Source organism: Oncorhynchus tshawytscha, linkage group LG04, assembly GCF_018296145.1.
Source record: "Oncorhynchus tshawytscha isolate Ot180627B linkage group LG04, Otsh_v2.0, whole genome shotgun sequence".
NCBI classification, from domain to species: Eukaryota; Metazoa; Chordata; class Actinopteri; order Salmoniformes; family Salmonidae; genus Oncorhynchus; species Oncorhynchus tshawytscha.
In genome coordinates this window covers 59,275,069-59,290,994 of record NC_056432.1, presented here as the reverse complement: position 1 = coordinate 59,290,994, position 15,926 = coordinate 59,275,069, and the positions used below count along the sequence as shown (strand labels likewise).

General features: G+C 47.9%; 1 protein-coding gene across 1 annotated transcript in view; it reads left to right on the top strand.

Moving 5' to 3' along the window:
* Window positions 1–15,926, top strand: part of LOC112249106 (piezo-type mechanosensitive ion channel component 1) — an 80,903-nt gene that overhangs the window by 13,982 nt on the left and 50,995 nt on the right. Inside the window, exon 2 of the mRNA XM_024418759.2 lies at window positions 14,972–15,067. Within this exon, the coding sequence (XP_024274527.2) occupies window positions 14,972–15,067 (96 nt within the window). The remainder of the gene's footprint in view (window positions 1–14,971; window positions 15,068–15,926) is intronic.

Genomic DNA, 15,926 nt, shown 5'->3' with positions numbered 1-15,926 from the left:
CTGCTGAGTCTGAGCCATATGACAGCTGTATCTCTGGCACTAATAATAATAATAACAGTAACTGCTATATTGCTGAGGGGCCCTAGGCCCATGGATAGATGACATATTTGAAGTGTCTTCTCACTATAACTCAGCTCACTCTCTGGTTTCCAATGACATGTAAGTGAGTGATACACTTATGGGGTTAAGATCTCACCATGATCTTCCACTCCTCATCTCTTCTTCATGGGAATGAATGATGAGCATTTCAACAGCTCTAAATGCAATTCAATGTTAAGCTATTTTAGAGGTGTCAAGCCAAGTATTGGGCTGTCTTTTGCAATGGAAAGGATGTGTCTCTAATTGCTCTCTGAAAATGTAAATTGCCAAAATCGCTATATTTTTTTTGAAATTAATGCCTTGACTTACCTTGGGGTTTAAAGGTGAAAGCTCCGAGGTTAAGGGCACTAGTTTGGATAATATGTAGTGTAGGTGCTCCTATGTTTGTGTGGTGTGATGTACGTCAGTTCAAACGGCATCGTTTAACCTGATGGAGGCTAGTCTGTAAGGAAACACTGTAGGGAAGTGTAGCTCTTCTTCCAAATGTCATAAGAAACTGTAGAGTGGTTTAGTTCTCATGTTGCACTGCAAACTGTATCATCACTTCTTACAACTGTAACTAGGCCATATGGCCTAGCAAACTCTCAAAGACAGCCAAGTGAGAGCTACACTAAAACTCACATCTGTAATTGGTGCGTGCTGGTGGCAGGAAAGTCAGGCACAGGAGAGTGAACTTGGTATAAACGGAGCAGTTTAATGAATATACAAACACTTAAATATACAACATAAAATAAGAGGGTGCAAAAACCCGTCGCACACCAGAACATAACTTGCACCGATACATACAACAAACAATCACCGACAAAGACATGAGGGGAAACAGAGGGTTAAATACACAACGTGTAATTGATGGGATTGGAACCAGGTGTGATGGAAGACAAGACAAAACCAATGAAAAATGGATCAGCGATGGCTAGAAGGTCGGTGACGTCGACCGCCGAACACGCCCGAACAAGGAGATGGACCCGACTTCGTCATGACAACACCATTTAACGTGTTAGATTATGCCTCTGTAAGCATTCCTCACACACTTGCCCTGACAAGCCTTGTGCTTTTTTACTTCCCATTCCTCCAGTAACGGGATTACAGAATGCCTCATAATGACCCTGATCTCCCTGTTTGTCAGGCAGGCATCAGATGATGATGATGATGATGAGAGGGGCAGAGTACAGAGTCAAGAGAGAGGGGTGTGAAGTGTTAAAGAGCAGGCTGAGATGAGTGCTGGGCATATCAAAACGCTTTCTGACTTTCACGACAGGGTCCACATTCTGTTCTTCACGCTGAATGCTGCTTTTGTTATGGGCCATTTTATGGGAAATTGCTTCCTCGTGCCGTCGCCTGACTGCGCCGCTTGAGTTCTGGATCTGAATTGAGGTGGTGGTGCAATATCCTCCCCACACATGCTCCCAGAGCCTCTGCTTCTGCTGCCTTTACTATCAAAGAGGGAGTGAAGAGAGGGAGAGAGTGACAGTCTGTTCAGGTTGCTTGCTTGTTATCTTCTCGTGCCACATGGCACACGCCTTTGCTCTCCGTGTCCGTCGGGTGGAGACGTCTCCTACAGATAGGTGGAGAGTGGTGTTCATTTTTATCCTTTAGAACAGGGTGATTTAGATGGGTGGTTATGTATTCAGAAATAGTAATACCCCCCTTGAGCACCGCATGGCCATTCAGTCTTACAAAGGGCAGACCTGGCTATTTGTCACAAGATACTGCATTCATACTAATGGAAATATTCATAGTGTTTGAAAGGGGCATGTATTAGATGCTTATTTTCTATTTTAAGGGCAAAACTTCTCTGTTTCCTCCCCTGGCACCCAAGTGGTCTCAGAGCATTTTGTATTATTCTGTATGTAAATGTTAGACACTCCATTTAGTATGATATGTTATGGATTACAATTCATACGATAAATTGTGAAAAGCAATTTGTACGATATGTTCCGAATTTGCAAAACTTATGGTATGTTATGTATTCCAATTTGTTGTTGCTAACGTTAGCTAGGTGGCTAATGTTAGCTAGCGCTAGGAGTTTGGGTTAAAGTTAGGAGTTAGGTTAAAGGGTTAGCGTTAGGGAAAGGTTAGCTAAAAGGGTTAAGGTTAGGGGAAGTGTTAGCTAAAAGGGGAAGGGTTAGGTAAGTATTTATTTGCAAAGTAGATAAAAAGTAATAAGTAGTGAAAGTTGTCCTTGATGAGATTCGAACACACAACCTTTGGGTTGCTAGACGTTTGCGTTCACCCATCCACCCCGCCCAACTACCCTACTTTAGTTTTTGTTTGAAATAACCTGTCTTATGAAACCATACCACATGTAACATATCGTACTAATTTGAGTGTCTCGGATTTACATTTACTATGCTACGTCTAGTCTATGAGACCAGTCTGCTGGCACAGAAGTAGAACAGTTTCACCCATCACGGAGGGAAGGGAAACCAAAGGGGAAGTGATTGTTTAGAGGATTGAAGAATGAGCATTGTTTCATAGAGCTGCAATGTGCATGAACAATGAATAGAGATTGACTTGGCAGCATGCACTTCTTGCCATGCCAGCTAATTTGTTAGGATTTGACTCATATTTGTTGAGAAATGTTCTCAGGTTTCAGTGAGTGAATAGCCTCCATATTTTACCCAGGAGGCCATTTCTTATTCACACACCACACATACTCAATGGGCCTTGTGAAGCTTTCATTCCTGCGGCAAGGTGTCTTTCAGAGAGCGATTCTAGTTGACAAAGTTCCCCTCCTTTGTTCTGATTTGTTTAGTTTTGTCTGGTTGTCTCTGTTTAGGCCCTACTATTGTCCTGCGGATCACACGTGAATGGCTTGTATCCTTTTTAAATTGCTACCCTTAAGGGTATGTTACGATTCTTGACTTACTCTCTCTCTCTCTGAAATGTTAGCAGTAATAGCATGGTTTTAGCATGCAGAAACGGGAAAGTTTGAGAGTGATGTAAGTTAACTCTTGTCTGTCGAAAGGAATTTGTCTGTTTGGAAACATGAATATGAGCGAGAATGGAGGTCAGAGTGGCCGCTAGTTCTCCAGGAACAGACAGTAGTGGAGAGGGTAGCAAGTTTTAAGTTCCTCGGCATACACATCACAGACAAACTGAATTGGTCCACTCACACAGACAGCATCGTGAAGAAGGCACAGCAGCGCCTCTTCAACCTCAGGAGGCTGAAGAAATTCGGCTTGTCACCAAAAGCACTCACAAACTTCTACAGATGCACAATCGAGAGCATCCTGGCGGGCTGTATCACCGCCTGGTACGGCAACTGCTCCGCCCTCAACCGTAAGGCTCTCCAGAGGGTAGTGAGGTCTGCACAACGCATCACCGGGGCAAACTACCTGCCCTCCAGGACACCTACACCACCCGATGTTACAGGAAGGCCATAAAGATCATCAAGGACATCAACCACCCGAGCCACTGCCTGTTCACCCCGCTATCATCCAGAAGGCGAGGTCAGTACAGGTGCATCAAAGCTGGGACCGAGAGACTGAAAAACAGCTTCTATCTCAAGGCCATCAGACTGTTAAACAGCCACCACTAACATTGAGTGGCTGCTGCCAACACACTGACACTGACTCAACTCCAGCCACTTTAATAATGGGAATTGATGGGAAATGATGTAAATATATCACTAGCCACTTTAAACAATGCTACCTTATATAATGTTACTTACCCTACATTATTCATCTCATATGCATACGTATATACTGTACTTGTAACGGTTTTCTAGTGGTGATGAAGGAGAGTCGGACCAAACTGCAGCGTGTCAATTGCGATCCATGTTTAATACAACAAAGAAAACACGAACACTACACAAAACAATAAACGAAACCGAAACAGCCTATCTGGTGCAAACTAACAGAGAGTACACATAGGACACTAAGGACAATCACCCACGACAAACTCAAAGAATATGGCTGCCTAAATATGGTTCCCAATCAGAGACAACGATAAGCACCTGCCTCTGATTGAGAACCACTCCAGACAGCCATAGACCTTGCTAGACAACCCACTAAGCTACAATCCCAATACCACCACCAAAACCCCAAGACAAACACACCACAATTACAAAAACCCCATGCCACACCCTGGCCTGACCAAATACATAAAGATAAACACAAAATACTTTGACCAGGGCGTGACAGAACCCCCTAAGGTGCGGACTCCCGAACGCACCTCAAAACAATAGGGAGGGTCCGGGTGGGCGTCTGTCCATGGTGGCGGCTCCGGCGCGGGACGTGGACCCCACTCCTTTAATGTCTTAGTCCCCTCTCCCTTCGTCCCTGGATAGTCCACCCTCGCCGCCATCCATGGCCTAGTAGTCCTCACCCAGAACCCCACTGGACTGAGGAGCAGATCGGGACTGAAGGACAGCTCGGGACCGAGGCAGCTCGGGACTGAGGGGAAGCTCGGGAGTGAGAGAAAGCTCAGGAGTGAGGAAAGCTCAGGAGTGAGAAAGCTCAGGAGTGAGAGGAAGCTCAGCTCAGGAGTGAGAGGAAGCTCAGCTCAGGAGTGAGAGGAAGCTCAGGAGTGAGAGGAAGCTCAGGCAGGTAGATAGATCTACCAGCTCCTGGCTGGCTGGTGGTTTCAGCAGATCCTGGCTGACTGGCAGATCCTGGCTGACTGGCAGATCCTGGCTGACTGGCAGATCTGGAAGAGTCTGGTTGACTGGCAGATCTGGAAGAGTCTGGTTGACTGGCAGATCTGGAAGAGTCTGGTTGACTGGCAGATCTGGAAGAGTCTGGTTGACTGGCAGATCTGGAAGAGTCTGGCTGACTGGCAGATCTGGAAGAGTCTGGCTGACTGGCAGATCTGGAAGAGTCTGGCTGACTGGCAGATCTGGCGGCGCTGGGCAGACTGGCGGCGCTGGGCAGACTGGCGGCGCTGGGCAGACTGGCGGCGCTGGGCAGACTGGCGGCGCTGGGCAGACTGGCGATGCTGGGCAGACTGGCTGATGCTGGGCAGACTGACGGCTGGCTGGGCAGACTGGCAGCTCTGGCTGCTCCATGTAGACTGGCTGCTTCATGCAGATGCTGGGCAGACTGGGCTGCTGGGCAGACTGACAGCGCTGGCTGCTCCATGCAGACTGACAGCTCTGGCTGCTCCATGTAGACTGGCTGCTTCATGCAGACTGGCAGCTCGGGCTGCTTCATGTAGACTGACAGCTCTGGCTGCTCCATGCAGACTGACATCTCTGACTGCTCCATGCAGACTGACAGCTCTGGCTGCTTCATGCAGACTGGCAGCTCTGGCTGCTCCATGTAGACTGGCTGCTTCATGCAGACTGGCAGCTCGGGCTGCTTCATGTAGACTGACAGCTCTGGCTGCTCCATGCGGACTGACAGCTCTGGCTGCTCCATGCGGACTGGCTGCTTCATGCAGACTGACAGCTCGGGCTGCTTCATGTAGACTGACAGCTCTGGCTGCTCCATGCAGACTGACAGCTCTGACTGCTCCATGCAGACTGACAGCTCTGGCTGCTTCATGCAGACTGGCAGCTCTGGCTGCGCTGAACAGGCGGGAGACTCCTGCAGCGCTGTGTCGGAGGAAGGCTCTGGCTGCGCTAAACAGGCGGGAGACTCCGGCAGCGCTGGAGATGAGGAAAGCTCTAACAGCGCTAGATAGGCGGGAGACTCCGGCAGCGCAGGAGAGGAGAAAGGCTCTGGCTGCGCTAAACAGGCGGGAGACTCCAGCAGCGCAGGAGAGGAGAAAAGCGCTGGCTGCGCTGAACAGGCGAGGCACACTGAAGGCCTGGTGCGTGGTGCTGGAACTGGTGGTACTGGATCGAGGACACGCACAGGAAGCCTGGTGCGGGGAGCTGCTACCGGAGGGCTGGGGTGTGGAGGTGGTACTGGATAGACCGGACCGTGCAGGCGCACTGGAGCTCTTGAGCACCGAGCCTGCCCAACCTTACCTGGCTCGATGCCCACTCTAGCCCGGCCGATACGAGGAGCTGGAATATACCGAACCGGGCTGTGCACCCGCACTGGAGACACCGTGCGCTCCACAGCATAACACGGTGCCTGCCCGGTCTCTCCAGGCCCCCGGTAAGCACAGGGAGTTTTCGCAGGTCTCCTACCTGGCATAGCCATACTCCCTGTGAGAACCCCCCCAAGACATTTTTGGGGCTGACTCTCGGGCTTCCATCCGCTCTGCCGTGCTAGCTCCTCATAATGCCGCCTCTCTGCTTTTGCTGCCTCCAGCTCGGCTTTGGGGCGACAATAATCTCCAGGCTCATTCCAGGGTCCTTTACCGTCCAATTCCTCCTCCCATGTCCATATCTCCAGGTGGTGCAACCTCTCCCACTGTAGCTGCTGCTGCTCCTGCTGCTGCTGCCTCTGTTGCCTCTTCTCCTGTTGCTCCTTTGGGCGGCTACACTCCCCTGGTTTAGCCCAGGGTCCTCTCCCGTCAAAGATCTCCTCCCATGACCAGAAATCCTTGTTGAGAATCTCCTTTTCGGCTGCTCCTGCCTGTTGACACGCCGCTTGGTCCGTTGGTGGTGGGTGATTCTGTAACGGTTTTCTAGTGGTGATGAAGGAGAGTCGGACCAAACTGCAGCGTGTCGATTGCGATCCATGTTTAATACAACAAAGAAAACACGAACACTACACAAAACAATAAACGAAACCGAAACAGCCTATCTGGTGCAAACTAACAGAGAGTACACATAGGACACTAAGGACAATCACCCACGACAAACTCAAAGAATATGGCTGCCTAAATATGGTTCCCAATCAGAGACAACGATAAGCACCTGCCTCTGATTGAGAACCACTCCAGACAGCCATAGACCTTGCTAGACAACCCACTAAGCTACAATCCCAATACCACCACCAAAACCCCAAGACAAACACACCACAATTACAAAAACCCCATGCCACACCCTGGCCTGACCAAATACATAAAGATAAACACAAAATACTTTGACCAGGGCGTGACAGTACTCTATATCATCGACTGTATCCTCATGTAATACATGTATCACTAGCCACTTTAACTATGCACTTTGTTTACATACTCATCTCATATGTATATACTGTACTCGATACCATCTACTGTATCTTGCCTATGCTGCTCTGTAACATCACTCATTCATATATCCTTATGTACATATTCTTTATCCCCTTACACTTTGTATAAGACAGTAGTTTTGGAATTGTTAGTTAGATTACTTGTTGATTATTACTGCATTGTCGGAACTAGAAGCACAAGCATTTCGCTACACTCGCATTAACATCTGCTAACCATGTGTATGTGACAAATAAAATTTGATTTGATTTGACACAGACAGGAGGGCTGGTTGCTTTCAGATTGTCAGTTCTCCTCGCTTTTTATTTTCCAATTCCTCGCAGGCACACAGGACGATTTTTGTTTAACTTCTTTCAGAACTGTGGGGAGCTCAGTATTTGAGCATACAGCGTGTGCAGTGTGTCTGTGGGAAAGACAGAGGAAGGGGGATTGTACCTGGCTTTAGGCCTCATGCAGGGCCTGCCAGATCTATAGGCTTTAGCAGCTGGCATTGGGATTCATCATCCTGGAAGCCATTCACGGCCTGTGCTCCAGGGAGGGGTTGTCTCTCTCCACTCACCCCTATAACCCAGCTCTGTGTCTGGCTGGGAGAGCTGCCCTGACTCTGGCTCCGCACCATCTCCTCTCCATCAGAACAGAGGAGCTGGGATCAGTCAGGCTCCCTGGGCCGGCCTTAGTCCGGGAACAACCCATTCACCCTAGTAGATATGAATGGATTGGATAGGTAGGCCATAGCGCAATCAGAAGGTAATCTTGGGCTGCTGTCATATGGTTTTAAGCCGTGGATCCAAATCTGTGGACGTTGCTTTTTCCCCAAGGTACCGGAGAGTTGCAGTGGAGCATGTGAAACTGTCAAAGCCCTGTCACATCCAGACTGGCCATTTTTATTTGAATTATCACATAAAGTCCTCCTCATTAGTTGATCTCCCCACTGTCCACAAGGAGATCGGGTCCTTTTTAAACACACAGTTGATTACTTAATGGCTTCCATGAGCCATTGTTTCTCTCCCTGAGCTCAGCTGACATCATGGAACACTGGGGGCGTCTATGGAAAACTGCTCCCTACATTTCCCCTTAAACCCCTCTATTCTGCTACGCAGTCTCCAGTAGAATAATAGAATGAATGCCCAGGTGATAGACTGTAGTGAGCCTAGTTAGGGTACTTTCCACTGGTGAGTTGAATAAGAGGGTCCTTTCAGCTGTATAGCAGTGAAAACACAAGACATGTTGAAGACGGCAGATCTGGGACCGTTGCAATGGAAGACCTCTGTGTGACTCATTCTAACCAGAGCCAAAGAGTCAGGAGGAATCACAGGGCTCTATAGAGACCCGTTGAACCCACACCGCTGTATGAGAGAGACGTACATAATCCACTCAACTTCTGTGAGGGATCTACATGTCATTCAGCTATCCATGATATTGAAGATCTGACCTTGTGTTGTGGAGCTAAAATTTGAATGACTGCAATTATGCCCAGTAAGAACCAGGCCATCATGATGAATTTGAAAGAAACATAAGATTGCATTCAGGACCATTCTGTGTTTAACAAACTTTATCATGTAGATCTAGTGTTGTCTTTTTTTTAGCGTCATAGTTAGTCCAGTTACAGCGCCAATTATAGTGCAGGATTACTCATAGCCACTGTTGACAAGGACGGTTACAAAGTTGCCAGTTTAGAGTTTCCCAGATGTTTTGCTTGACATCAGCACCCTGCTGTTCATTCCGAAGATGTTTCCATGTTCCAGTATCTGTCCCTCCTCTCACTACCCTTTACCCACTTGGCTCATCCAAGCCGCTTACTCACCCACTCCTCTCCCATATCATCTCTCTCTCACTCCCCCACCTCTCCCTCTCTTTATATCCTCCCTTTCCCCTTGCTCTTCCTTTCCATCTCTCTTTTTTCCCTCTCTCCTCCCCTCCCCCTCTTTCCCTCTCCAGCCATCTCTCTTCCTGTCTCTGTGACCCGTGCCGGACTGGGCTGTGCTCACATACCTGTAGACTGGGGTCACTGTGAGGGCCAGCTGTGGGCCCCTGGAGTCCTGTAGCTGGGCAGGCAAGCAGGCGCACATGCTCTCAGACCCAACCAAGTGATCGCAGTTGGCCTCGCCTCTTATGTTTTCCCTCGCTTTCTCAACTTCCTCCCTCCGTTTTCTGCTGCTAAAGGTTATGTGTCATTTTCAATCACCTTTGATATGGCTGCAATGAACCGTCTGGGTTGTGTGTATTGTGTAGTGTTTCTGCGGTGGGGTAGCTCTATTCTGTATGCACATGTGAGCTGCAGTCACGTGGCACTTTCTGTTGACAGTGTTTTGTGGTGTGCCTGCCTTGTCGCAGGACATGCCTTAGGTATTTGATTTTCTTTCTCTCGTGTTATATTTGGTGACAGGGTCATGTTGCGTGCCTCTGCTATGACTCAGCTAGCTCCAGGGAGAAGCTAAGATGTGATTGAGGAGCCGCTGTCAGGACCAGGGGGAGGTCCCTGAAAACTGGGTGTCTGCCCATCTGATTAACAGGCATTTGGCCACACTACCGGGGATGGAAAGCTGCAGCGGAGTGCAGGGATCATATTGGCACCACTGCCTCTTAGTATTTGTCAACGCACTGCTTTGTCTGAGCGAGAGGAGCCTTTAACTGACTGGGTTGGTTTCTCTGGGACACTGTTTGTCACAGTCACTGTCTTGCCACGTGTTCTCAGATGCACCACTACAGTGAAAACACTGTAAATGCTTGGAGGGTGGAAGGTATTGCGATCCGTTAGCTCTGATATTAGACAGATCCACTGTGACTGTTGCTCATGACCTGTGGCAATTCCGCACATTGGAAACGTATTTTAATCAGATTTGGCTCTGGCAGCAGACACTGAAAACGGTGATCTGAGATGATTCACTGCTGATCTAAAGCTGATGTGGGATAAACTGCTTTACAGACAGGCCCATACAGTTAAAACAATTCAACCACCACTATCTACTCAAGCCAATTGTTTTTATTTTTTTAGAAACGATACCAATTTGTTTTTTTCTAAACATAATCTTACGGTAGCAAAACGGCGATCAGATCAGCAGCTTGGATTCTCCCAATAGGCTTTGCCTAATGGAGATGATGACATTTTGAGTGTCCCCCAGAAAATGAAAACCTCCTGAGTGTAAAAGGTCAGCTCCCTCTTCAGTGTTCTTCCAATGCAGGTTTATGTTCAGTCAGCTTAGCAGGATTACTCTGTGGAGACCTTTCTATTTGCCGTACAGTAAACAACCTCAAGTTTAGGAAAAACTGCCAAAGCCCTGGAAAGATTGGCAAGAACATTTCAATACAGGAGAGTCCCTGACTGTAAGTCAGTGGAGATAAGGAGTCCACATCTCCTCCCTCAGTCAACACAGGAGAGTCCCTGACTGTAAGTCAGTGGAGATAAGGAGTCACATCTCCTCCCTCAGTCAACACAGGAGAGTCCCTGACTGTAAGTCAGTGGAGATAAGGAGTCCACATCTCCTCCCTCAGTCAACACAGGAGAGTCCCTGACTGTAAGTCAGTGGAGATAAGGAGTCACATCTCCTCCCTCAGTCAACACAGGAGAGTCCCTGACTGTAAGTCAGTGGAGATAAGGAGTCACATCTCCTCCCTCAGTCAACACAGGAGAGTCCCTGACTGTAAGTCAGTGGAGATAAGGAGTCCACATCTCCTCCCTCAGTCAACACAGGAGAGTCCCTGACTGTAAGTCAGTGGAGATAAGGAGTCACATCTCCTCCCTCAGTCAATACAGGAGAGTCCCTGACTGTAAGTCAGTGGAGATAAGGAGTCACATCTCCTCCCTCAGTCAACACAGGAGAGTCCCTGACTGTAAGTCAGTGGAGATAAGGAGTCACATCTCCTCCCTCAGTCAACACAGGAGAGTCCCTGACTGTAAGTCAGTGGAGATAAGGAGTCCACATCTCCTCCCTCAGTCAACACAGGAGAGTCCCTGACTGTAAGTCAGTGGAGATAAGGAGTCACATCTCCTCCCTCAGTCAACACAGGAGAGTCCCTGACTGTAAGTCAGTGGAGATAAGGAGTCACATCTCCTCCCTCAGTCAACACAGGAGAGTCCCTGACTGTAAGTCAGTGGAGATAAGGAGTCACATCTCCTCCCTCAGTCAATACAGGAGAGTCCCTGACTGTAAGTCAGTGGAGATAAGGAGTCCACATCTCCTCCCTCAGTCAACACAGGAGAGTCCCTGACTGTAAGTCAGTGGAGATAAGGAGTCACATCTCCTCCCTCAGTCAACACAGGAGCCATAAAACAACGGCATGCCAGATGGGAAACATAGAGCCTGTCTGGCCAGGAGTTGGACTGGGTGGCGATGGACTGGGGGTTGTATATAAGAAGTGTGACTGTCTATTGACATTGAGGATTAGACTGCTGTTGAGTCTACAACTATGTAATGGGAAGATATTTCAGAGAGTAACGTGTAACAAGTCTGTTTGCAGTTTGCAATGCATCATTCTGTCAGTAGTTGGTCCATGGTTTGGTATGGTAATGGATTAGGCAGTGATCAAGGCCCTCAAGAAACAACCACTCTTAATATTTTCTCTAATAAAGAGGAGTTCTATTGAAATATATGTTGAGGGTGAGATGTGCTGCAGAGACACACAGCTTTCCATTTGAAAACTATTCCCAGAAATAGCTATGCAACTCTGAAGAGCTTGAGACTTAATTCAGTGTGATGTCTGCGGAGTATAAATGGTACCTCTAAAGGAGTACAGTAAGTGGAGTCCAAATGTGTTTTACCATAGAACATACATAATAAGGCCCTGGGCAATAGAGACTAGCTTTTCACCGTGTTTGACTCTGCACAGGGCACAGACCAAGCTGGGACACACACACTATGAGTGTGTTCCTCAGAGGTGCGTCACGACCCCAACTCTGCGGCATGCTGTTTGGTTTTCCAAGCTCAATTACCATAATTTCCTGAATCTATCCGATGCAGAGTTTGAGAGTCTATGGGCTCTGCTATTTAGAGCCGTTGGTGGTGGGAGTCTCTGCTGGGATGTTAGGGCTTTGACCCTGTAGGAACAACAGAGTGAGGTAGTGCTGCTTTTTGAGGAGTGGGTTCCTCCTCTCTCTCTCTCTCTCTCTCTCTCTCTCTATCGATGGCTAATTGCTCCCTTGATCCCATGGCATTTCTCTCTGTTTCTGCACCACAGGATCTCAGTACTCTGTCTGTCACGCTCATGCCACACCTGATTGGTAGATGTTTGGTGTGTGTGAAAGCGTGTGTTTGTTTGAGAACTTATAATACTACTACTGCTACTCATCCGAACCGCTCATCTCCCATTGACTGTTAATAAGGAGATTCTTCAGTAATTGAAAGGTGGACACTGTTCGTACTGTATAAAGTAATCCTGATTTGCTGACCGCTACTTTCCTAGCTGGGTGCAATAGGTAGTGTAGTGTAGCTGCTCAGGCAGTCAGTCAGGCTACCAGGCAGGCAGGGGAATGGAAACACTGGGGATATGCTACAGAGGAGGTACACAGACAGCCAGCCAGTCCGGGAGATGGATGAAGGGAGATGGAAAGAAAGGAAGAAGGAAACGCAGGAGGAACTCCTCAGACTGTTTAACTTTTCCTTGCTTCAGTTGAGTTGCGACCCATTTTTCTGCACTGTGTCACCGGCTGGTTTAGTGCGTGGGGGTGTGTGCACATTTGAGCGAGGATACTTGAGATTCAATGACTGGGAGAGGGATTAATAGAAAGGAAAAAGCTCTTACTACATTTTAGCAGCACATATTTACAATAAACTAAGAGCAGACTAGGGGCATCCCCCCCTCTCTGCTCTCTGTCGAAGCCTGTTGATTGTGGGATGAGAAGCTGATGATCTCAGCATCTGATCCAGAACCAGCTGATTAAAGACAGACCCAGGGCTGTTGGTCTTTGGCCATAGAACCTCCCAGCAGCCCTGCAACAGTCTGTGGTCGTGGTTCCTCAGTGTTGAAAAGATGAACTTGAACCACACACATTCTGAGGTGGACCTCTCACCCTTGGCCCGGGCAGAGACTAGCGACCCAGTAAACCAGAGTCGACTGTCACTTTTCTCAGCCCCCAGGTGCACGTTTTGTTTATTGCCCTAGCTCTACACAGCTGATTCAAATAACCAATTAATCATCAAGCTTTGATTATTTTATTCAGCTGTGTAGTGCTACGGCAAAAAACAAAACGTGTGAGCAGGGTGGGGGGGGCCCCAGGTCCGAGTTTGGGAAACCCAGCATTCGCTCATGTCATGTTAAATCATGTGAGGGTGAGGTAACCATGGGGATATGTACATTAAGTCAAAACAGTAACTCGCAGTGACTTGCCCTTCAGCCAATGTTGTCAGCCTAACTGGTCCATCCTCACGATCATTGGCAGGTTCTCTGCCACTGAGTTTGCTAAAGACATTACACTGCACATGACACTTGGCATTATGCACGTGTGCTATATAAAAATAGATATTGTTCCTATATGATCCACATGACAGAAGGAGAGAGTGAGAGCTGTTTAAGTTGTACCAGTGGGGGACTCCATTTCGCTAACAATTAAGCCAGAGTTAATAGGAAGGCTCCCTCAAGTGGGCCAGTGAAATCCTTAGTACAAACAGCGCTGTGTGCCACACGCTAGCTAGCTCATTGACTCTCACTTATAGGACAAAGCCTGTCTTTGTTCTCCCATTCTGGTTGTGTTAATTATAGATCTATAGCAGACTGTAGGCCAGGGCGGAGCGCCTGCGGGGCTGGGACACAGTACTGTACTGGGTACAGTGACTGACTGCAAGGCATTATTATGGTGGATATGTTGTGATGTGTGGGATGGGCTCTCAGCCGTCAGCTGTGGACACTGGGCAGTGCTGTTTCCCCCTGCTGGGTCTCTGTGGGGCCACCCTCATTGGGGTTGGTAGAAACCGTAATGCTTCGGAGTTCTTCAGACCCTGCTTAGGCGTTCCTTTTACGCTTGCTACTTTAGGTTACTGAGGGGGAAACCCAGAGGGCCAGATAAGAGTTGGTTGTGAGGATGAAATGCTGTGAGACGGACGGTTGTGGCAGGACTCTAACAGGCCTGGTTAGGATCCAGAGCACAAGGGGCTGAGCACAGCACAGGGGATCAGAGCGCTGGGCTAGCTCACCCTTCCAGTCTCAGAGCTCTGCCGGGGAGAGGAGAGAGAGAAGAGGAGAGGGGGTGTGAAGGCAGCCCTCCCAGGGCCCCAGCAGGCAGTCTGGAAAGCCCTTGTGTCCCCTGGCAGCCGCTCAAATGACCAGCAGCTAGCTACTTCACTGAACACAGGCTGAGTAACCAGCTTTATGCCTGGACAATCACAGGGTCTGGTGTATTATCAGTAGAATAATCATCATTATTATTATTATTATTATTATTATAATCATTATTATTAAAGGAATGTTTAGTGCAGAGCAGAGCAGGCCACGGTTGGCTGCCATCTAGCTCTGTGTTACTGTTAACACAGTCCAGCGCTGCTGCTTTCACAGGGACCTGAGAAAGCCCTGCCTGTATGTCGACTCATTAGATGTTTTCCAGTAAAGGGAGGTGTGGATGTGGATGTGAGGCATGCGGTTACAAACAATCACAAGTGTCAGAGTGTGTCAGTGAGACCTGTTGATGAAAGGCAGAGGCGTTCATTAAATCAACCCTAGTCTCAGCCCTCACCCTTTCTTCCTGTCTCCTCTCTGATTTATTCAGAAGTCCACACATCAATGTGACCTCAATTCCCAGATTTGTACCTAGACCATTCAACCACTCAGAAATATTGCTGTGTATCAGTCATTGACTGTGATGTTTGTCTGTGTCGTGCCTGTCCTCTGACCTCTGACCTCTGTGTGTCCCCAGCCTGCCTGTTTCGCTACAATGCCCTGTCTCTGGTCTACCTGCTCTACCTGCTGCTACTGCCATGGTTCCTGTGGCCCAACAAGCACACACTACGAGGTATGACAACACGCCAGTCCTTCCCTTCATTTGGTAACTCCTGCTTGTTTTAATAGTTTCAGGCGTGGGTGGGTAGGTGTGGTTGTATGTGGGAACGCCGAGATCTCTCACCGCAGCCTTGATATTGACGTTGATCAAATGGTGCAATGTTTGGAAGTTGTGCAATATAACAGAAGAGCCAGACAAAACATGTGCAATACGATTCCAAATGAATTGTGGTAACAAAAAAATGAAAGGATGAAACAATGGAACAGGATCTCAGAGCATGGTTCACATCCTCATACATACCACAGTGTCTGTGTTGTAGTTGCTTTCAGACAGCTTCCGTATATTACATGGCAAAATCTTAACCACTAACTTCTATCTATATTTTACCTCCAAACCTATGAGGACTGGGCTGCAACTCTGATACACTTCATTATACAATGGGTGGGTCTAATGCTGATTGGTTAAAAGCGCATTCCAGCTGGTGTCTATTCCACAAGTTACCACCGGCTAAATCTACAACGTTAAAATGCCTATTTACTCTGTTCCATCTGATTGCGCAATCCACTGTCTCATCCAGCCCAGGCAGGGAAGTTATCAACTTGATCTCCACTATAAAAATAATCTAGACATTCTATCAAATTTCTTTTAGACTAACTTTTAGTTTTCAACAGTGGATATTTGTATAAACCTTACTGTCTGTCTCTCCAACATTTCCAACATTATTTCAATTTTCAAATTTGATCTCCAACTGTTCCACAGTAATGAACGTGTAGGGGTCGGGAGTCGGGACGAGAGAGAGAGAGAGCCAATCGAAATCATGAATCAGCTGACATCATTTTTATGGATATATATACAAAGAAATGTAAATTGA